At 40.5% G+C, this 23,308-nt stretch overlaps 2 protein-coding genes across 2 annotated transcripts in view; one reads left to right on the forward strand and one right to left on the reverse strand.

The window, feature by feature from the left end:
- Positions 1-2,246: 2,246 nt before the first annotated feature.
- Positions 2,247-20,648, reverse strand: snrpa1 (small nuclear ribonucleoprotein polypeptide A'). Its single transcript, XM_020623632.1, has 9 exons — positions 20,433-20,648; positions 14,234-14,381; positions 10,235-10,313; positions 9,622-9,668; positions 9,422-9,524; positions 8,853-8,932; positions 6,606-6,681; positions 5,833-5,926; positions 2,247-3,058 (listed from the first exon to the last, which is right to left on the reverse strand). Exons 1-9 carry the CDS (start codon positions 20,512-20,514, stop codon positions 2,913-2,915), a joined length of 855 nt encoding a protein of 284 aa, XP_020479288.1. The 5' UTR covers positions 20,515-20,648; the 3' UTR covers positions 2,247-2,912.
- Positions 20,649-22,418: 1,770 nt separating this feature from the next.
- The window catches only part of selenos (selenoprotein S), a 20,181-nt gene continuing 19,291 nt past the window's right edge, over positions 22,419-23,308 (forward strand). The window contains 1 exon segment of the mRNA XM_020623634.1: positions 22,419-22,681. Coding sequence (XP_020479290.1) covers positions 22,579-22,681 — 103 coding nt within the window. The 5' untranslated portion in view covers positions 22,419-22,578.

The following is a 23,308-nucleotide window of genomic DNA, read 5'->3' on the forward strand; positions in this document are numbered from 1 at the left end:
AGATTTCAGTTTGTTCATGTTAATGACAAATGTTCCACACAAACTGAAGTTAATCACGGCGTTCCACAGGGCTCTGTGTTAGGTCCAATTCTCTTCACTTAATATTGCCTAAAGGGAGCATGTATAATCAGGAAGCACAACATAAATTTCCATTGCTATGCAGATGATACTCAGTTATATTTATCTATGAAGCCAAATGAATCAGATCAGCTGGTCAAACTTCAAGCATGTCTTAAAGACATAAAGGCCTGGATGACCTGCAACTTCTTACTTCTAAACTCTGACAAAACTGAAGTCATTGTGCTTGGGCCTGAAAACCTTAGAAATCTGCTGTCTAATCATATAGTTACTTTAGATGACATAGCTCTTGCCTCCAGTACTACTGTGAGGAACCTTGGAGTCATCTTTGATCAGAATATGTCCTTTAAATCACACATAAACCAAGTCTCTAGAACTGCCTTCTTTCACCTGCGCAATATTGCAAAAATCAGGAGCATCCTGTCTCAAAGTGATGCTGAAAAACTGGCCCATGCATTTGTTACTTCCAGGCTGGACTACTGTAACTCTTTACTATCAGGATGTCCCAATAATTCCCTAAAAAGCCTCCAGTTAATCCAAAATGCTGCAGCCAGAGTACTGACAGGAACTAGCAAGAGAGATCATATCTCTCCCATATTAGCTTCTCTCCACTGGCTCCCTGTAAAATTCAGAATAGAATTTAAAATCCTTCTCCTAACATACAAAGCCCTTAATGACAAGGCTCCATCGTATCTTAAAGACCTCATAGAGCCTTATCATCCTAACAGAGCACTTCGCTTTCAAAGTGCAGGTTTATTTGTGGTTCCTAGAGTCCACAGAAATAGAATGGGAGGCAGAGCCTTTAGCTATCAAGCTCCTCTCCTATGGAACCAACTCCCAGTCTCAGTTTGGGAGGCAGACACCCTCGCTACCTTTAAGATTAGCCTTAAGACTTTCCTTTTTGATAAAGCTTATAGTTAGGGCTGGATCAGGTGGCCCTGAGCCTTCCCTTAGCTATGCTGCCATAGGCCTAGACTGCTGGGGGCCCCATGATGCTCTGAGTTTCTCTCCCCTCCCCTCTCCCCCTATGGTTCTATATGCTACCATTACACATTACTAACTTTGTGTCTCCTCTCTCCCATAGTGTGTCCTCTCTCTCTTTCTCTGTACCTTTCTGCAGGTTGCCCTGGCCCTGGAGCTCTACGTCTCTGATGAGCAGTCACCGGCCACATCAACCTGACCAGTGTTTCATTGTTTGTTGTGTCTTGTTGCTTTTCTTCTTTTGTCTCTCCTCTATCCACTCACCCCAACCGGTCGAGGCAGAAGGCCACCCACCGAGAGCCAGGCTCTGTCGGAGGTTTCTTCCGTTAAAGGGAGTTTTTCCTCCCCACTGTCGCCAAGTGCTTGCCCAGGGGGATTTGTTGGGTTTTCCCTATGTAATAATAAAGATAACAGTAAGGTCTAGACCTTACTTTGTAAAGTGTCCTGAGATGACTTTTGTTGTGATTTGGTGCTATACAAATTAAATTTGATTTGATTTGTGATAGTGTGAGCTGACACTGTTAAACCCTGTGCCTGCAGGTCAGCTTGGATTTGTTTGGAAGTTGATTGAGGTTCTTTATCCACCATTCCAACAATCCTTCATTACAATCTGTCGTCTATTTTCCTCTTCCATCCATGTCCATGGAGATTAGCCTCAGCACCATGGGCTGTAAACTTCTTGACAGTGTTACACAGTGGACACAGGAACAACCAGATCTCTGGAGATGGACTTGGAGCATTGAGACCGTCCATGCTTTTCCACTATTGTGGTTCCCAAATCCTCAGACAATTCTTTGCCCTTCTTTCTTTTCTCCATGCTCAGTGTGGTCCACATGACACAAAGGCTGAGTCAACTTTTCTGTTTAACTGGTTACAAATGACTGCAGCAATTTTCTGGGACAACTGTTGTGTCATCTGACAAATGCAATGGTGTCAATATTTTTGGTCATGAGTGTAGGAAGACCCCTGTAATACATTGTTCTGTCTATAATCTAAGGTGGCTTAGATTTAGGTACTGCACCACTGGTCAAACTCAAAAGGCATCACCACCTTTTCATGTCCTTTAGAATGAGAAATCATAACACCTAATGTCAAAATGAGTACAGGTTGTCACATCTGATATTGCATCACTGGCCTTCTGTCTTGTGTTATAGCTTTGTGGTGTTGAAAGAACAACGCACTACTAATTCCATCATTTAAGTGGTTTTTATTTTCATATTGGAGAAATGTTCTAAAGTCAGTTGTTTAACTTGTTGGATCTGTCTGTGACATCATCACAACCAGACTGCCTGAATAGCAGCTCTCATAATACACCAACTTCAAAAATAAACATGGAAAACAAGCAACACTGAGGGTGGTCAATGGAGAAAAAAGGATATTTTAAATCTGTTGGACATTTATGTTCTTCTGTTCAAGCCACCAAAGTGTACCACAGCCTAAATGAGCACTTTGAAGAAATAGGTTTTGCTTTAGTCATCACAAAAATTATTCTTGTACACACACATACACACTCATATTTCACTTGTCTGCATGTGTGTCAAATGTGTTTACATAAATTCGCATACGTGTTAGTTACAAATATGAATGTGAAACAGCGATAGCTATACAAGATCTGTCAAAGCCATCAGAAATTAACATTAAAGGACTAGAGAACTGCCTTAAAGACCAGATAAGAAAAAAACCTGCATTCAGCTGGCCATGTCAGCTGACCCTTAAAATTAAATGTTCCCGCTTAGAGTGATGCAAAATCTGTTGATGTGTAGATAGTTTTGCCACAACATGTCATTTGAAAATAAAAACGGCCCTGGTACGTGTATGTCCAACACAAGAAATCTACAACATAAAAACACTCCTCAGGAGCCATTAGCATGTGGCTGTTCATCCATATCTTCTTCATTTTCCTCCGCCATCCCCTCTCCAGCACCTTCATCCATATGTGCCTCCATCTGTGCAGAGTCACCCTCTTCCTCATCTTCTTCCTCCACCATCCCGGCTGTACCTGGTTTCAGAAAAGAACATTCATTCATCCCTTCATCAAAATACAATAAGGTTATAAAAGAAAGGAGTGGAAAAAATGCTAAGGCTGGTGTTATCCTGTATTAGCCTGAGAACATTCCTCAATACCTTTTTATACACCGCCTCTGGAACTGTCACCCGGGATGCTTAAAGCAGCAGTTGACTGAGGGGTTTTAAAGTGTTACTAAATGAATGGTTGATGAATTGGTAATTCTGAATCCACATTTTTTTTGTTTGCATGTTTTCTCTTAAATGTATGTTTTGTACATCTGCATCTGAATTTATTTGTTAAATTTTAACAACAAAAGTCAAAGGATTCCTACATTTCTGCCATGTAAACAGACATTTGAAGGCACTGCACCAAATGACTGGCCAGCGCGCTGGCCAAATTATCAGGGAACCTCTCAGGACTAATAATGACTTATTTTCATTTAGTTGAAGAACATTTCTGTGCATCCAGCTTTTCACATCATCAAGACAATTTAATAGAGACTGTAGATTGTGTGTTCATTTGGTTTCAAAAGAAAATATAGCTGTCTAACATCTGCATAGCAATGGTAAGGATCGTGTTCTCTGAAGATAGTCCCCAGTGGTATCATATAGTAGGGCCTAACATCGACCCTTTTAGTACACTACAGGAAACAGCAGCGGAGCTGGCTGATAAATGATCCATTTTAACCAATACTGATCTACTTTATGTTGCAAATTTGACATAAACCAGTCATAAACCTTGCCATGAATGCCTGCAACATTTGAAATGTTCCAAGTGTGTAGGATCAACAATAGCCTTTAGTTTCACATTTCTAGTCAAAGATCTATTAAACATGGATAACATGCTTAAGCTATGTTAAGAAATAAATAGTAAATGCTAGAATGAAGAAAACTGAAGATTAATTTGAAATCTGATCTACCACACTGCTGCTGTCATAACCCTGCAGTTAAGTGGACATTGTAAACCCATACTGATGTCAGTACAGCTTCATTAAACACAACGGGCAGAACGGGGGTTTAATGGCCAGGTATCACTGCACTGTCTTAATGTACAGAGTACTAGTTTATAACTACTTGTTCAGCCACCTTGTCTCTTAAAAATGTTCACATGCAACTGCAAATACATTTTGTAAGGAACACAACTAACTGTTGGATTGTATTCTGATGCAATGTAGTTTTTGAATGAAGTGCATTTTCCTACTGACAGATGGAATAAAAGTGAAGCAGGGAGGGTGGCAGAAGCATAAAGAGCAGCTTTGTGTTGACTCAGTGCTTGCTTTAGAGAAAGCAAAACTTAAAAGCAGCTTCAAATTAAAAGTTAGAGCAGAATTCAAAACTGAACTTGAGCCACTGATATAACAACAGTCCACTGTGCCTCCACCATCCTCCCTGATCCACCTTTTCTGCTGCTGTAGTATAGGAAAACACAGTGCTTCATTCATTCAAGGATTAATGTTATGTTGCATCAGAATACAATCTAATAACCAAATACATTCACTTGGTAGTATGGAAGGGCTGTGTGGGGGTAAAGTCAACAGGCCAGTAATCTGATAAATTAGTGCCACTAATGACAAGGTTCTGGAAAGGCACACCTAATGTTAGAAATAAATAGAGGGTATGACCATGGACATGTAGGTTCTTAAATAAATTTAGGGGGTCTGTAGATGTGGTAATAGTACTTCCAATGTTGGGTATTGGTCATTAGGTAAAATTAAAATGGCTGCTGTTAAAAATCAGTCAAAACCCCACCCCTAGGGGAAATGAGAAATGTAACGTTATGAAGTGCCATCTTAGCACGGTGTGCCATCTGGGGTTGATGACCTGTGACCTCTTTTCAATTGATGCTGAATAGGCTCCTTACGACTGTGGATCAGATTATACAAATGCTAATTGGTGGGTAATTGGGAGACCCTTCTAGAATATGGTCTCATAGGGCATCAAGCATGAACTATTGCGATAATAAAACTTGAGAGAGCATACATTACTGAAACAGGAAGTAATAGCATATCTGCTGAGGACTATTTTTGGTGGCAAATCAATCTGCAGTGAGTATCTGTCACTCTAAACTATAATGTGATGAAGCAATATGTGAGTGTAACTGTGTGGCTGCCTAATGCATTTCTAATAGTTTGTGGACAACTGACCAACATGGCATAAGGAAACAAGATATACCAAGCTTTGGTTATACACAGATGACACTTGTTAATTGAGACACATGCTTCTTGTGGCAGGATTTGCAAACACAAGACACATGCCTCTTGAAATCTGAAAAATCTAGGTTTAAGGCCACAAAGTGACTGCACAGCTCCTTGTTGACTGGCTCACTAATCTGAAGGAACCCAGGCCCAGTCACTTCCTTTTCCACCTACTTCCAAACACATGCATGTATGCTTTACAGGTGTGGCACATATACTAAGTTTTAACATGTTCTGAATGGTTGATTGCACAGCTTGTCCAAGTGTGCACACCCCCAATTGAAGGTGGCAAACACTTGGAGCACTTACCAGGATCAGGTCATTGTTGGTCCTTTTTTTATTTTATTTTAAAAGACATTTAAAAAGTAGTACTACCAACTTACCACTCAGACTAGTACTTTGATTAATTGGAAAATTTACTCCCTCAGTATGCAGTACTGTCTCAAATTATGAATAACACACTGTAAGAAATGCTGGCCAAATGTGTTTGTACAAATTACACAATTCACCATCCTCAAAAATCCATGTTCTACAGTATTATTCAACTTCCGGAATAGTATCTGATCAGCACCTTGTCTGAGATCTCGGCCTGGGATCTGACCAGCCTGAAGCATCCCTTTTAACCTCTCCACCTCTGCCAATGATGAAGCTTTAGCGATGGCATTCTGAAACACAAACACACTCATGTAAAATTAAGCTAGTATGTTCATCATTTTACAATCTACTGCTCTAAGTCTGAATGTTCATACAGGTTACTTTAGCACATCAGTGATGATTCATCTATGCTTTCGTTTTATTACAAGCATTTCATTGCCTATATCACGTCACTGTGACCAACATTTATAAAAGAGTGAAATATGACCTAAAGTTCAAACTTGATTCTTGACACTGAAAACTGTAATTTGACAAAAAGGTCTTCTCTCAAGGTTTCTTTAGGTTTTTCACCACATCTCATTGCTTTTCAGTAGGTGAACTGTCATGTGGTTGTTAACCCGTGTTTGTTCCAAGGATGCTCTTTGGCTACCTTAACACCAGAACAAAATTCTTTGCAGCATCAATTGAAAAGAGGTCACATGTCATCAATGAGGAATCAGTGGACGACCACAAAAAAAGACCATTCACATCTGACAAACGAGAGCATCTTTTAGAACAGAAACAGGAGTTAATATCCCCGACTTTGCACAATTACGTTTCATGCTTGTGTCACTTGATGCCCTCTCAGTAAACTCCACCCTCAGTGGAATGAAGTGAAATGTGATCGAAAACTCTAGAGAAGATGCATTTAGGTTTTTTCCTTTTTCTAATGACAAACATGCACCCACATCAAGGACAAACGCCCCAAACCTTGATGGCTTCCACTTCAGCTTGAGACGGCCCTGTCCTCTTCTTCTCAAGCTGTGCTGTCACTCCGGGAGTGAATCTGAAAGGAACACACCTCATTTAGACAACGTGTACACACACAGCTCCTCTAACCCCTCAACCAGTGGAGTTAATCTTGTGTAGTATCTGTTCTTGAGTGAAATAAACTGATACATTGTCCAAAGACAGCAGTCCTCAGCAACACTGTGGTGAACATTTCTGGTTTCAGGTTTAAACAGTCAAGGCCAATTCAGATATTTCTTACCCCCACTAAGGAATGCATGTTTTTGCTCACATTTGTGGAGACAGAGAACAAGTGATAATCTTATCGTACAGATTCGAGACTAAACGAGTTCCTTGCATTATTAAATACATTAAATACAAAGTTGAATAGTTAATCATGTTGTCCATGTCATATTCAGCAAATTGAATTTGGAATAAAATACTGGATATTACATTAAAGCAACAATACATATCTTTTACATTAAGATAACGGCTTCAAAATCATTTTGATGGTAGACCGACTTCTAAGAGGGCTGTGTATTGCCGAGAACCTGGCGAGATATGTATCACGATACAGGCCTTCCAATTCAATATACTGCAATTTTGTAAACAAGGCAATGTATTTTTTTTTTATTTAAAATAAATTCTAGAAAAACCTCATAAAATAAGCAACACACTACCATATGCATAACATCTCCTGTAAAAGAAAGCTTACTTTTTGATACTATCAGAACAGAGATCTGCATTTCCGACAACAGCTCTGCTTGGTGTGTAAACTCCATAAAAAAATTGGTAGTGTTTTTGAGAATCGATACAGTACCACAAAACGTAGTATCGTGACACTCAAGTGTATCAATATTTTCTTACACCCCTAACTTCTAATAAGGTGGATGGCATCTCTGTTACTGCCACTGCATGCCTGGATTGTCTGTGGCTACACTACCTAACTCTGGATCACCGTCACAGAGACCTCACCTGATGGCTTTGCTTTGCTTTACGGCACCAGACCCTTCCGCCAGTTCAGTATTCTTGCATGCGGAGACAAATCCCTGGGACTTTGAGGATTTTTTTTTCAGGCAAGATAGTAACCACTTTGACTGTAAATGTGTCTATTCAATTAAAGCAAATTTGGAAATTTGATCTGATGCGTTTGGTGCTGTGAAGCCCTGCTAGCAGACCAAGCAGCAAGCAGTTACATCTTGTTCAGAGCAGAGCTGTCAACAAGGACACTGGTGTTTCACTTGCACATCGACAGTACTGTGTCCTCCCACCCTTGGGAGCTTAAAATTCAGACTTAAAACGTACTAAAACTGCCTTCTGCGTTTTCGAATAAGCTGTGCAACAGGACCAGACTAAAGCACACATGTAGCAGTAGCCTAGGCAGTATGGCGTATAGTCAGAAGACATGTCCCATAGACATACGTTTATATGGCTATGATCCATCCAGCCAAAGCATGTATAAACTGTGATCAACACAACACACAGCCAGAACTACAGCATTGCCACAGCCCATCAACAGCCAAGAAGAAGAGAAAACGGGAGCAAGAAACCTGTGAAGAGTAAATATCGGACTGGCTAAAAATAACCCTGTCGGTTACTAACTGTTAATCGCTACTGTGCCAGTGTTAGCTGTAGAGATCTGCTAACACCACAACAGCTCTGTGCACATCTCTGCTAATGTTATGAAAGTGAGGTTATATCAATCTAAATGACAACTCTCAATCAGGTCTCTCTTCCATATAAAAAAATAAATAATGCTGAAATGACATGCAGCTGACCAAGACACATTTAACAGCCGAGTCCTATTTTTGAACCCTTGCAATTTGGGTACTATATGTTAAGGGGCTGTATCCAACATACAGTTCCTTTCACATCCATGTAAACCTGCTCAAATTAAAGCTAAGATGTGGCATTTAATGTAGTATCCATTTTTTAGATTGAATGTGCTGAAGCACAGAGCCTGAAGGATCTAGAACAAATAAAAAAATGTCCAGATATTCAAATATGTGGCTTGAACTCAAAGTTAAAACATCTCTGGAATTTTGTCATAAATGACACCACATAGCTAAAGAGCTCATGTTGCTTCATGTATGTCTGTCTATTCTATGAATGTTCCAACGTAAACAAACTGATGGGTGATGGATGTTTTATTTTTATAGTTAACCCATTCCATCAGCCTAGATCCAGTGATTCTGAGGACGTGCTGCCTGATATGGACTCTTATCTTACGTTTTAGGTCGCTTGGCAATATCCTTTGCAAGTTGAGCACCTCGTTTGCCCTTGAACATTTTCTCTGCATCCTGGCGTTCCTAGGATGATATCACATGGTTAAAATGAAAACAGACTAAGCTTTCATCCAAGGGGGTTGCAATGCCAGGTTGGAAAATGCACAGTTCACCAGAACTGCTTAGGGTGGTCAACTCCACAATGGAAGGCATTTTATACATTTTTAATAACCACAAAAATGCTTTATAAAGTTCAATCAAGGGTAAGGTCTTTACGGTCATCGCTGTAAAGTCCGTATTGTTGTTTTAGCCTCCATCTCCAGTAGTTATGACAAAATGAAATTACTTTTTGTTTTGTCGTCATGTGAGGTTATCTTTGTTGCTTATAAAAGTTGGCGAGGTCCACACAATTGTTTTTTTAGTCCTGATAAAACCAGAATTTGAGGGAGGGTAACTTTTTTTGTCTTACCATGACTGTACATATGCCAGGCCGTGAAATACTGGACTGGGTCACTACCTCATACTACCTTACATTGGGACTTTCAGAAATCGGCACTGTTCACCTGCACTTACCTTGAGCTTTACCTTCTGGAAGTCAAGCACACGGATCTGCGGAATTTTGTTGATGACATAGAGCCTATAATGCTTCTTGTTTGTCACTGGATTCCTTAACAAGCTGGAAATTCAATGATTATTACAAACATGTATGATCATTAGTCAGCCGTGCACAAGACAAGTTCAGTGACCAGTCATTGTATACTGATGATTCAGACCTGAGAAGTGTCAGTGTCTTGACTGAAGCCAGCGGGTTCAAGTCGCCCTGCACATGAAAAGTACAATGACTCAAAAACACAGTATCATGAAAAAGACAAGTAAAATTTCTGAAGTGTTTGATGGCACATTACTACCTATTAAGACTTCAAACTTTTAGAGGGGACACCAATTAAGAGCATTAATCTGAATGAGTGAAATGAGAGAGCACCTAAATACACAAACACCAAGGATATAAAACATCTATGAAAACGTATCCAAACATAAAAAAAACAAACAATTATACCATTACATGTCTGATCTTAGTTTTTGTTGAAACTGGTAGAGAGGGGTAAGTGGTCCACTCTGTCACTGAAGGATGCAGTTACGCTCTTATGTCAAGTTATTTATAATATTTTGCCCAATAAGGACAAAACGCTAAAATGACGACAGCTTTGAACAGAAAAAACATAAATTGAGGTAAAAATTACAGAAGGGTGTATGACTGAAGATGAAGTTCAATTTTTTTGGTATTTTGGTACAAATCATTAAACTTGGATTCACCATTTTGAACAAAATCTAGAAATATAACATTCGCATGACTCAGTTAACTAACTGCTGCTGAAATGTACTCACCAGCTCCTGTATGTTGTTGTTGGTGAGAACCAGTTCTGTTAGACTCGGCAGAGACTGCTCCAGATTCTCACCTACGCGACTGGAGAACATTACATCAAGTTACAGCCAGTAAGTACACCTTGACCACCTTAAACAAAAGCAGCACTTCTCTAAGACAGTCTGACATCATTAATAATACTTTGCACCACCTCCCAAACTGCACATTAAATCCATTATCTAATGCCATAGTTCCCAACGTGGGGTCCACGTCCCCCTTAGGGCTGCGCCAAAGAACACTGCTCTGAAGTTGTGACAATCAAAATTAAATAATTTTGTTAAATAAAGTCATAATTACTGGTTAAGCAACAGTCTGGATATGAAACTAAAATGATTCAGTGTTGGTCCTCACCCAACAAACAGTAAGCTGCTTTTCAGACATGAAATGAAGTACTGACATTGTCGTGCAGCCAAGACTGCGTGTGGAAAATGTCTGGAGAGGTCTATGTGGACATTACCCTGCCTTCCTCCCCTTTATAATGTTCAGGCTATTAACGCAAGGTGTGCAAAAGTGTGTTTTCCACTGCTCCTTAAAGTTTTGCAATACATCAAACCAGAATATTTCTCCATTCAGTCTCTCAAGCCTCCTAGCCCTCTCAGTGCTGCAGGATGCCGGACAGCTTCGGTGTGCCTGTGTGCAGCAGAACCCCCCCGACTGAGATGCATTTTTGCAAGAGACTTCTGATTCAGTGCTGATCAGATTTAGAGGTAGGACAGTTCACGACTCGCACACTAGGGCGAAGACCAAAAGCAGAGCATGTGCAGCAAATATCATTTTAAGTGCACCTCTCTGTACCGGGCGCATGTTCACTTGCACATTGGAAGCGCTTGGTGAACCAAACTGCACAAAGGAGGCTACAGAAACACCTTAAAGAAGGGAAACCACATCTAAATCACTGACAAATGGTACACAATGAGGGAATTACATATACATCCAGTGCATGTATATGTATGAGTACAGTGTATCCAACCTGTGGTAAAACACAGCAAATACACACTACAAGAAGAACTGTGTGCTCAGTGGGACTGATGCAACAGACATCCTGTTTCTGTTGCGCTGGTTTAGAATCTGTGAAATACAAACACTGCACTTCATTTTCAGTTGGATGTTTGCAAGCAAAAAAAAAAAAAAAAGATAGAAATGTAAAACTTCAATACAAAGTTTTATTTTTATTACAATTAAAATTTTCATTAAAGCAAAATTACAAAAATGTCTGCATATGCTGTCAATCACAGTTCTTAGACAGCAAGAAAATTGGAATCAGCCAAAATCAGATCCAGCAGGTCAGACTTAAAAAAAAAAAAAAAACATATTGGAATCGGCCAAGAAGATTGCAATCGGTGCATCTCTAGTTAATACTGCTATTGAAGGACAAACGCAATGCATGCGCACCTTTCTTTCCTGACTGCTTCCTGCTTTGCTACAGTGCAGACACTCGTACTGCTTGTTCTCAGCCTAAACATGTTTTTCTTTTACAAATATCCTCATTTTTTTCTGCTAAACACTTATGGACAATGGCTACTAGATACTTAAATAACTAGGACTTTAATTTTGATAGCCAAAAGGCTATGACCATAGTTTTAAACACTATTTTCACTTGACTTTAACTTTGCTGCTCCCCTGGTTGGACATGGCTACGGCAAGCTGCACGAGTGTGAACGACTGTTGGAAAGAAGTATGCAGCTTGAAAGGAAGATTGAAAAGCTTCTTCAAGAGAGTGAACAATTTATTGATTCAGCAGTGGTTACTGTACAAGCTGCCAACAGATAGACAGTGAGGATTACATCAGGCACAGACCTGGCTGACACGCTGCCCTGGATCTGTCACAGCGAGACCGGAGCTGTGATGTCTCCCACATCAGCCCTCTCTGATGCCTCCTACTGGCACAGCCACAGAGCTAGACTGAAATCATCAACTCCAGCCAGGACTTGGTCTGACATTGTCCAGGGCAGATATAAACCCAGGAGGAAATCTTACATGATGGCACCAGTGCTCACTGCACCATCTGAACTCCTACCATTAAATACAGGTTTGAGCCACTGACTCTAAATGAAATTGGCAAAACTGCTGACCCAGGGAAGCTAGTCATATCACAGGCATTAAAGATAGTCAAAAAACAAAAGATGGTCCCAAAGCCACAACTAGGCAGAAGGCTACAAGCAGCACTGCCGACTCTAAACCTGGCACAATCCTGATTGGGGACTCTATAATTAAATATGCAAAAATGGCAAAAACTGAAAATCTAGCAATGGCATGGAACTAGCAGAACTGTTGCCCGTCATCCTCTCTACAACATCTAAGCGACATGAAGATTACCACCCATGCTGGATCTTTTGACATTCTGTGCAGGAAAACTGGCTCTGAAATCATGAGGAAGACTTTTCACTGCTACTGCACAACTACCAGTCACCACATATGTTCATCTCTGGCCCATTCCAACCTTTAGAATGGGAATGGGATCATTTAATGACTCCTGATCCTGAATGCATGCCTGTATACAGAGTGCCTTACTCATGGGCTGAAGTTCATTGATAACTTCAATACTGTTCAAAACTGTATACAGTAAATTGCTTCAGACCTGATGGGGTGCACCCAAACTTCTCTGGATACAGACTTTTCAGAGCCAACCTACATCATGCCCCTGGGATACCTTATCCAAACACATGGATGAGCCCAAAAGATGGTGCACACACCGAGACTGCCTGTGTCTCTCCAACCTCAGCTGACTCTCTGGTCAACATCACTCAGGGCGTTCAGAAGTTGTCACTGTCCCGTCACCCCTCCTCCCCTTCAGAGCTCCCCCAGACAGGAACCCAGTGACCCCACTCCACTTCCCACTCAAGAAACTACTTAAAGATGCAACTAAGAAGCTCAGTCAACTCTGAACTATTAAACAGCAAAAACCGCACACAGGATCACTCAGAGGTTCACCAGAGATGCAACAGATCCCATGCCACGTCCTCAGAGATACCAGTGATCTTAAACAGCTGGTGGCATGGTCAGTCTCATCATAGTAATCACAGACCATCTGGTACCCGTCTCAGTAATCTTAAATATGTAAATGTAAATCACAAACAGGCCATTCTGGTTCCCTTTCAAAGATGGCTGTTTGTAATGTCAACTCTCTAACAAGTCATTTTTCATTAATGATTTTATCACCTGCGGCATAGCAAAACAATGGTGAGAGCTGACGCCTCACAGCAAGATGGTTTTGGGTTTGAGCCCTGCCTTTATGTGGATTTCGCATGTTCTCCTTGTTCAGATGAACAGCACAGCAGATTCTAATTCTGTGAGAAACACTGAATTATAAAAATATATTCATTCTGCCCACATATTTTGACAAAAATGGCTACAGGTGCAAATATGCATAGTCGGTTTGACAGCTTTTTTGTTATGTTCCTATTGCATACATGACTCACTCAGGCACAATGATAGGAGGGAGAAAGCAAAGGAGAGCTGCCAAAAGACTGAAATAAGAGACAGAATATATGTATTTACAAATGAACTTCAGTTTTCAGTTGGAATAAATATTTTGATTCTGTTAGTCTTTTCATTTATTGAACTGCCACAGTTAAGGAAGGCTGTGTTAAACTACCTCTTGTGCATTGTTTTTACATTTAGAACACCAAAGATGCACTTTGGCTACCAAACCCCTAAATTTGGTGGGACCAGTATCCCTGCTTTAGGACATCAGCAGCATTCACACAGTTAGATAAATATGCACCATCAACAAATCAAACTTAAATTTGAAAAAAGAAAGAAAAAAAAACTTTCATTGGGAGTTAGGGCCTGTTATAAGTGTAACCTTAATATTATAGAGCAAGCATTTATTTTTCTTATCTCCAGAAAGCACTGAAATGTTGGTTAATCTAAATGTCATCAACATGACGTCATTTTTAATTGGAACATCATATTGTACTTTTCCATTCAAGACTTTGCAGGGTGTTGCAGAAATAACTTACCAAATCCTGTTGTTGTTCATTAGCAATGTCTTGAGTCTCTTGAGAAGAGGGAAGCCATCCAGTTTTCTGACTTCATTATCAGAGAAGTCAATAGTGTCAAACTGGTCCAGAGTAGCTCCAAGATTTTCAACCACTGGGATTTTATAACCTGGGAGATGAAAGGCATGACTGTTGAGAAAGAATTTTTCTTGCCCTTGAGAAGTACTTTTGTCTCCAAAGAAGGACAAATAGCGGAGGGATAAAGAGAGAGGCAAGTGCAATAGACCCTTTTCCACAGACATCGCAGCACACAACCAGCATTTTGACCCTCCTTCAAGGGGGCTTTTTGAAATTCAAGCTCTTTAACACTGAACTTATGGGCTGTTTGTTGTATTATAAATGGAAGCCGGGAATCAGAGTAGCCTACTGCGTGGCTTTAGTTTCAGGTCTGTGTCTGAGGGCAGGGATACAGGCACTCAAGGTGCACACAGCCGAACAGACAGAAGCACGTACTTTGGCTGCATTCACTCAAAATCCTTCCCCCAGGGTTGTGCAGAGGTGTGGCTGTGTTTATTAATGGTTTACATGGTAACTGCCAGTAAACATTCACAAAATAAAGTCAGGGTAAAGCCAAATCAGTGATTTGTTTCTGAACACATTATACATGTTAGAAAATGGTTGTTGAAAATGTGAAATGACAAAGAACTTTGTAGTGCTGGATTGTGGACTAACACCAAACAGTTGAGTTCAGGATTTTTTTTGGGCGGGGGCAGAAAGCATGGCTCCATGAGGCACTGTAGCCATCCTCAACATGACACTGCTCCAGTGTCATTATTGCCCAATCAGCACAACTTTGCTCACCATTATTCCACATTTTGTCCTTTCATACATAATGTTACCAACTTATATACACTGAGGTCAATAGGACTATAACTAGTCTACTACTTAAAACTACTTCTGACTTCAAACTGGGACTTCACTATACACGAGCAGCATGTATGCGTGACTTAAGTGTTTGATCGATTCAATCCACACTGACTCCAACCTCTGTGCAGTGTGTCTTATCAGAACAGCTGTCTGTCAGCATCCAGTCTTCATCAGGTGGGCAACAGCACACATGTACTACTCAACTCAACTTTATTTATATAGCACTTTACCACAGCCACAGCTGACCAAAGTGCTTAACATACAATACAAATCTAAAATCATAACAACATAAAAATAAAAACAATAAAACATACATTTGGCTCCAATCAAGGAATTACCCAATCTGAAAGAGTCTCAGTCCTGTCCAAACGCCAATGAGTACAAATAGGTCTTCAAATACGACTTTAAAATGGGCAACGAGGGGGCCTGCCTCATATAAAGACGCAATGCATTCCACAAACTTGGACCCACTACAGCAAAAGCTCTATCCCCCCTAGTTTTCCGCCTAGCCCTCGGTGCCTCCAGAAGAAGCTGATCAGCTGATCTAAGGCACCACGACGAATTATACGGACGTAAAAGTTCCATAAGACAAGAAGGTGCAAGCCCATTCAAGGACTTATAAACAAATAAAAGAATCTTAAAATGAATCCTAAAACGCACAGGAAGCCAGTGAAGAGATGCCAGAACTGGAGTTATATGGTCCCTCTTATGCCCCCTACCAATAACCGAGCAGCAGCATTCTGAACCCTCTGGAGGCGGGCAAGACCTGATTGACTGACTCCAGAGTACAATACATTGCAGTAATCCATGTGAGATGTAACAACGCATGGATCACGTCTCAAAATGCTGCCGCAACAAAAAGGACTTTACTTTCACTAACTGCCTAAGATAGAAAAAAAAAGCAGATTTTACGACCGCGTTTATCTGGCTTTCCATTGTCAAGTTGGAGTCTATTTTAACACCTAGGTCAGTGATCACTGGTCGCACATACTGCCCCAAGAACCCTAAATCTACCGAGGGAAGGTCATCAGACGTATTCGGGCCAAACACTATAACTTCAGTTTTGGCATCATTTAACTTTAAACGACTTAACGACATCCAGCCCCTAATATCAGCAAGACACGATAGAAGTGGCTGAATCGAGTAGGTGTCCTTTATACTCAATGGCATAAAAATCTGTACGTCATCAGCATAACAATGAAAAGAGACACCATGTTTCCTAACAATAGAGCCAAGGGGAAGTAAATACAGTGAAAAAAACAGAGGTCCCAAAACTGAGCCCTGTGGGACCCCTGATAACAAAGGGGTTGTCACAGATTCAGCATCTGTCAACCTGACAGACACCGATCTACCCGATAGATATGATTTAAACCACGCTAGGGCAGCACCACGAATGCCCACCAAATCCTGAAGCCGAGATATTAAAATGTTATGGTCAACCATGTCAAAGGCGGCAGTCAAGTCCAACAGGGCAAGAATCACATATTCACCTGCATCAGTGGCCAAATAAATATCATTAACAACCTTCAATAAGGATGACTCTGTACTATGCAGAGTTTTAAAACCAGACTGAAAAACCTCCAATAAGTTATTCTCGTCTAGGAAGGACTTCACCTGCATATAGACCACTTTTTCCAAAATCTTCGAAATAAAAGGCAACTTTGAAATGGGCCTGAAATTACTCAGTATGGATTGATCCAGACCTGGCTTCTTGAGCAGAGGCTGCAGAACTGCATGCTTGAAATTACCAGGGACAGTACTGGAGGACAAACTACTGTTAACAATATCCAAAACCGTTCTTCCAATTCAGGGGAAGACTTCCTTAAATAGAGCCAAGGAAACAACATCACAAGGAGAGCCAGATGGCCTAGCCTGGGCAACCACTCCCTCCGAGTCCCCGGCTCAAATGCATCAAAAATAAACAAAAAAGGAGCATAAACCGAAGGATCAGGCGCTGACCCTAACACAGGTGCCCTTGTAGCAGCCACCTTCTCATTAAAAAAAGATAAAAACTTATTACATAGTTCAATCGTTGCTTCCAGATAAACAGGCTGTGGGGGATTTAAGACCGTCCCTATTGCTTTATATAACACGTGGGCTATTAGCTACAACAATACTAGACAAATACTCTCGCTTGGCTTCTTCCACAGTCCTCTGATAGTTGCGCCAACAGTCCTTCAAAATTTGAAGTGAAACTTGCAGTCCATCCTTCTTCATACTACTACTCAGAAGTTTTCTTAACTTCATACATTTTAAATATTTAGCTTTATTTTGAAAATCCTGTACCATTCAAATGAATGGGAAAATTCTTCTTCAGCACACTTTCAGCTATCAAAATGTTAAGCTCTTCAAGGACATTCATGCTTCTCTTCAGAAGATTTCTAAATTTCATACTTTTGAAGTATTTAACTTTATTTTGAAAATCATGCCCCATTCAAATGAATGTGAAAATTTTACTTCTATATACATTCAGCTATTTCAGGTATCAAAATGTTCAGCTCTTCAAGGACATTCATGCTTCTCTTCAGAAGATTTCTAAATTTCATACTTTTGAAGTATTTAACTTTATTTTGAAAATCATGCCCCATTCAAATGAATGTGAAAATTTTACTTCTATATACATTCAGCTATTTCAGGTATCAAAATGTTCAGCTCTTCAAGGACATTCATGCTTCTCTTTAGAAGTTTTCTAAACTTCATACTTTTGAAATATTTTGCTTTATTTTGAAAATCTTGCTCCATTCAAATGAATGGGAAATTCCAACTTCAGCATAATTTCAGCTAGAAAAAGCATTCAGGTGTCAAAATATTCAGCATTTTCAGGGTGATCTTTCAGCACTCCGCATCCATACGCATTTTCTTCAGAAAATGCAATTTTCTAGTTTCCTATGATTAACTCGGTCAAAAGCTTTGGAGGCATCTAAAAAGCACATGAATACAGTAGAGTTTTTACTTTTATACTTATGGATTCATTCCTTTAGTGCAAATATACACATATCAGTGCCATTGTTAGTTTTAAACCCAAATTGTTTTACAGTGGAGCTAATAAGATTGTGAAACCTACTCAAAAGAAGTTCTTCAGCAACTTTTGAAAGAATATTAGCAAGTGCAATAGGTCTATAATTATCCGAGCTGCCCACCTTCCCTGCTTTATCCTTCACCATAGGAACCAAAAGTACTGACATCAAAGAGTCAGGCAGAAACCCGTGCATAACAGAGGCAGTAAAGCATATGGCTAGAAGAGGAGACAACCTGAGACTAGCGTACTTAAGATGTTCAACAGAAATGCAGTCCAGCCCAGTAGAATTATTTTGAGACAAATTACTTATTGCTTGGGAAACTTCATTGGTTTTAAAAGATTTGTTAGGTAATTTCTTAGTCAGATAGATATTTAGAGATTTGTTGTCTAGAAATGTTTAGTGTAGCCAGGATGTCTAGCTCAGGCTGTTAAATGTTTAGTCAGTGTCATGAGCTCTGCAGACTGCATCGAGGCCAAGGTCAATTAAAATAAGACAAAGGCTACAGGCAGGAGGTGATTGTTATTATTAACTGTAACTCAACTCAACTTCATTTATATAGCGCTTTACCACAGCACAGCTGACCAAAGCACTTAACATATTATACAGATATAAAAACAACACATAAAAAGCTATAGACAGTAATATAAACACTAACACTATGGACAGAGTGTCATTCCTGGTCAAACGCCAATGAATAGAAGTAGGTCTTCAAATAAGACTTAAAAGTGGACAGTGAGGGGGCCTGCCTAATATAAAGCGGCAAGGCATTCCACAGTTTTGGACCTACCACAGCAAAGGCTCTGTCCCCCCTAGTTTTCCGCCTGGCCCTTGGTGCCTCCAGAAGAAGCTGATCTGCTGATCTGAGGCACCGCGATGGATTATACGGACGCAAAAGTTCCACAAGATAAGAAGGTGCCAGCCCATTTAAAGATTTATAAACAAATAAGAGAATCTTAAAATGAACCCCAAAACGCACCGGAAGCCAGTGGAGAGATGCCAGTACAGGCGTTATGTGGTCCTTCTTATGTCCCCCAACCAATAGCCGAGCGGCGGCATTCTGGACCCTCTGGAGGCGGGCAATGGTAATCATAATATTTTAGATACACACCACAAATCAACAGCCACACATCTTGACTTTCCTCATGTTTTGACTATTGTTATGGTCAGCTGCAAGCTGGCATATCAGGTGACGTCACGGTTTGACGTGCCTGGGTAGAATGGGCTATCCCAACCAAGTGATTAAAATTGTATAGGTTCTTGGGTTCAGCGTCTTTCATCTTCCAAGCTGCATGCGCGCAGGTTTGGTGGTGGGAGAGATCTAGACGTGTAATGTTAATTTTACCTGTGATCCTCTGAATAAACCAGCACGGTTATTTTTTATATAATCCAAGTGGTCTACTTCGTCTTTGTGAGTTCCTGGTTTGAAAGAGCCGGAAGAGGATTAAGAACAGAAATTGAGCCTACAGATTCAACAAACTCAACCCCACTCACCGACAAAGTTTCACTCGGAATACAATTAAATAACTCGCAATAATGACGCCGCCAAAACTCAGCTCATAAGTGTAAATATTCTACATCACCCATCCTCATTGTACATTAAATCTTAAGAGAAGACGGACAATACCTATGCTTTAAATCTCAATGACATATTAATGAAGTATAAGCAATAACCTTCACTTAAGTTCTGGTAATTTTTTATGTTTGTACAGTGTTTTTTCTTAGCTTTTTTCTTTTAGTTACGTTCTGTTTTCCGCCCAGAACGTAGTCATTTGGGCATGTTTTCTGTGAGCCACTTAATATTCAACCATATAACACTGCCATTACGTTTCAAAATTTAAAAAAAGCGCTCATAAACGTTACATTATTACGTTACATTCTCGTCCGTACATGGCGGCCGCGTTGTCACCAGTCTGTGACTGTGTCCCAAATCACTCACTGTATAGCCTTAATCTAACTTCCACTAACAACCGTGGAACTCAGCGGTCATTTTCTCTGCAAAACGCGGAGCATTGCAACTTGGGACTCTTGGCAGGACGTAGTGCCATCTACATGCCATGGGCACTACTTTTTATGTTCCACTGAGGGCACCAGTTTTCAGACGTTATCGCAAAGTAGCAGCTGGAAGCTACACAGTACAACACCTGTAGCTTAGGCAGAGACTATTATACTTTTTCTGTTCATATCAGAAATTATAAAACCAATGCTGTCACGTTTGCGTTAAGCACGGACCAGCTAACATATGCAGCTATGGTGTCGTGATCATTTTAACTTACCTCGTAAATCCAGCTCTCTGTCTCTCACAGGGTTTGTATACTGAGCGGCCTGCTCAATTAGCTCCGCAGATAATTTTACCATATCGAAGCCAACAACTTACGTTACAAACTTTTACAGCAAAGCGTCTATAGACGTACAATACCCCAACCACGCTACTATCCGGAACAAAGGCTACTTCAAATGTTTCTTCTTCTGCTTCTTCTTCTTCTTCCTTTTTTTTTTGATAGGCTTTGCAGCAGACTAAAGGTATCTAAGGTGTATTGCTGCCCTCCACTGGTAGTTTGCAGATTTAGACTTTAAATTTATTACTAATAATATTCTTATGTTTTGTAGTGTTATTATGGAGAAATTGTAATTTTGTTATAGCAGATAGATATTATATTATATAATATTATGACAGCATGTAGCCCCCACCCTGATGGTGTTGTATGGTGTAAGTATGGTGTTGCACTGTATTTGTGATGGTAAAAAAGTGTTACACACCTCTTTTCATCGATACATATACCATTGTTTACCTATCTATGAAGGAAAAATTGATATTAATTAATGCCATTGTGGTTTGTTTTGTGCCACCTTAAAATACTGTCTAATAAAAATATCCCAATGCAAGATTGATAGAAATACAAAAATGTCGCATTAGTCAAACTCAAGTCAAGTCAGAGTATTTGTCCAATGCACAGTAAGGAAACGTCCATCCTTCCATCCATCTATCCATCTTCATCCACTTATCCGGAACTGGGTCATGGGGGCAGTAGTCCGAGCAGAGCCCCCCAGACTTCCCTCTCCCCACACACCTCCTCTAGCTCCTCAGGAGGAACCCCAAGGTGTTCCCAGGCCAGCTGGGAGACATAGTCTCTCCAGCGTGTCCTGGGTCTGCCCCGAGGCCTCCTCCCTAGGGAGGCGTCCAGGGGGCATCCTGAACAGGTGCCAAAGCCGCCTCAACTGGTTCCTCTCAACATGGAGGAGCAACAGTTCTACTCCGAGCTCCTCATGGGTGACTGACGTCCACACCCTAACCCTGAGGGTGTGCAGTGCGCAAATCCCTGCTGCAGTGTGTGCAAACCTGGTCAAGAACTACAGGAAACGTCTGACCTCTGTAATTGTAAACAAAGGTTTCGGTACCAAATATTAAGTTCTATTTTATTAAATACTTATTTCATGCAATAAAATGGAAATAAATTATTAAAAAATTTAACAATGTGATTTTCTGGAATTTTTTTTGTAGATTCTGTCTCTCACAGTTGAGGTATATCTACGATGAAAATTACAGATCTGTCCATTCTTTGTAAGTGGGAAAACTTGAAAAATCGGCGGTGTATTAAAATACTTATTTGCCCCACTGTAACAGTGCTGTACAGTTACATGACACCTTGCCCTTTATTGATCCATGCAAATGCTCTGTTGAGGGTTGGCCAGTAGATGGCGCCATATATGATTGTATCACATGCTTTGAAACACTGAACCATTTCAACATAATTGCTTCATATTGGTTCAGAAAGCTTCGGTTTCTCCATCACTACTTTAAGCCAACGCAGAAGTGCCAAAACCTGCAGATCCTCGAATGGTGGATGGCGGGGGTGAATTTTTATATATCTCACCGGTTGAAATTATACTGAGACTAAATGTTATGCACATTTTTGCATTAGCCATAGAAGACAGAATGAAGCACTAAGGGGGGCAGCCAGACTTCAAAACCACTCTTCAGAAAACCAGTGTATCACGGTCAGTTTGTCCATCTCTTATCAGTGGTGTGGACAGGTACAGACTAAAAAGCATGCTTCAATGTACAAATATGATCAAATAATCAAAGAAACTGATGGATGTCCTTCCTGCCACTGGACCATATCAACAAATATAGGCTGGATGGAATAATATGACCAAGATTACTTTCAACCTTAGGAGGGCAGCAATATGCTTTTGCTGCGTGTAGACTGCCGTACTGAAGAAGAAGAAGAAGAAGAAGAAGAAGAGGAGGAGGAGGAAGAAGAAGAAGAAGAAGAAGAAGAAGCAGAAGAAGAAGAAGGCTTAAAGATGGTTGACATAGGAAGGAGTTACACGTAACCTAAGAACCGATAGCATTTCATAGTTAGCACGGGAGAGAGTTTTTGTGCCTTACAGAGGCAGCGTTGATTGTATTTGTCAGAAATGGACGATGTGGAGATTACAGATATCAATGACGGTGGTTTGCCTAATCATGTGGAAAAGGTGCCCCTCAAAAACCAGGATCTGAGTTCCCTGAGCCTAATTGGTAACTTGACACGATAACACCGCCATCTTTATTAGTGTTGTATTAACGTTATATGTCTTAAACTGGCGAAACAAGAGTAGCGATTTAGTAACGGCAGACGATAGTGTGCTAGTAGTTAGCACTGTTTGTTTTGAAATGGTTGTATTAGTTGTTAGATTTACCAACCTGATTTACCGTGACGGAGGTCAGCTGTAGCCATTTTTGCTGTAGCTACATTATTTCAGGTGATTAAAACAAAATCAAAATCTGCTGTCACATTTTAAAGGTCAACTCAACAAACTGGCCTTTCTGTCAGTGCACCACAGTCCTCGATAATAATAATACTCCTGTTTAAATATTTTATATCTTATGAGAATGTGTTTATTTTAGCTTTCAGTGTGTTTCCTCCCGTCTGCGGTTCGGTTCTGGTTAAGATCAGGGGAAACGTTTATGGAGAAACGAGCGTCATTGAACAGCCCGTGCTCGTTACTGTGCTTAATGGGACCGTATCAGAATCATCTTTAATGGCCAGGTACGTCCGGACATTCAGGCGTTTACTCCGGTACAGAGGCTCTCGGTGTGCTGTGAGGCAACAGGAGATTGACGGTAACAAGAAGACTGAAAACGAAAATAGACAGGAAAAGGGCA

This window comes from Monopterus albus, unplaced genomic scaffold (assembly GCF_001952655.1).
Source record: "Monopterus albus unplaced genomic scaffold, M_albus_1.0 scaffold306.1, whole genome shotgun sequence".
Classification (NCBI taxonomy): Eukaryota; Metazoa; Chordata; class Actinopteri; order Synbranchiformes; family Synbranchidae; genus Monopterus; species Monopterus albus.

Excerpts from the sequence above, each read along its gene's own strand:
- snrpa1 (XM_020623632.1), bottom strand. The coding sequence starts at position 20,514 with ATGGTAAAATTATCTGCGGAGCTAATTGAGCAGGCCGCTCAGTATACA. Across the intron at positions 8,933-9,421 it reads TCCAGAAGGTAAAGCTCAAG|GAACGCCAGGATGCAGAGAA; the intron begins GTAAGTGCAGGT and ends ATATCATCCTAG. Across the intron at positions 3,059-5,832 it reads AGGCCGAGATCTCAGACAAG|GTACAGCCGGGATGGTGGAG; the intron begins GTGCTGATCAGA and ends TTCTGAAACCAG.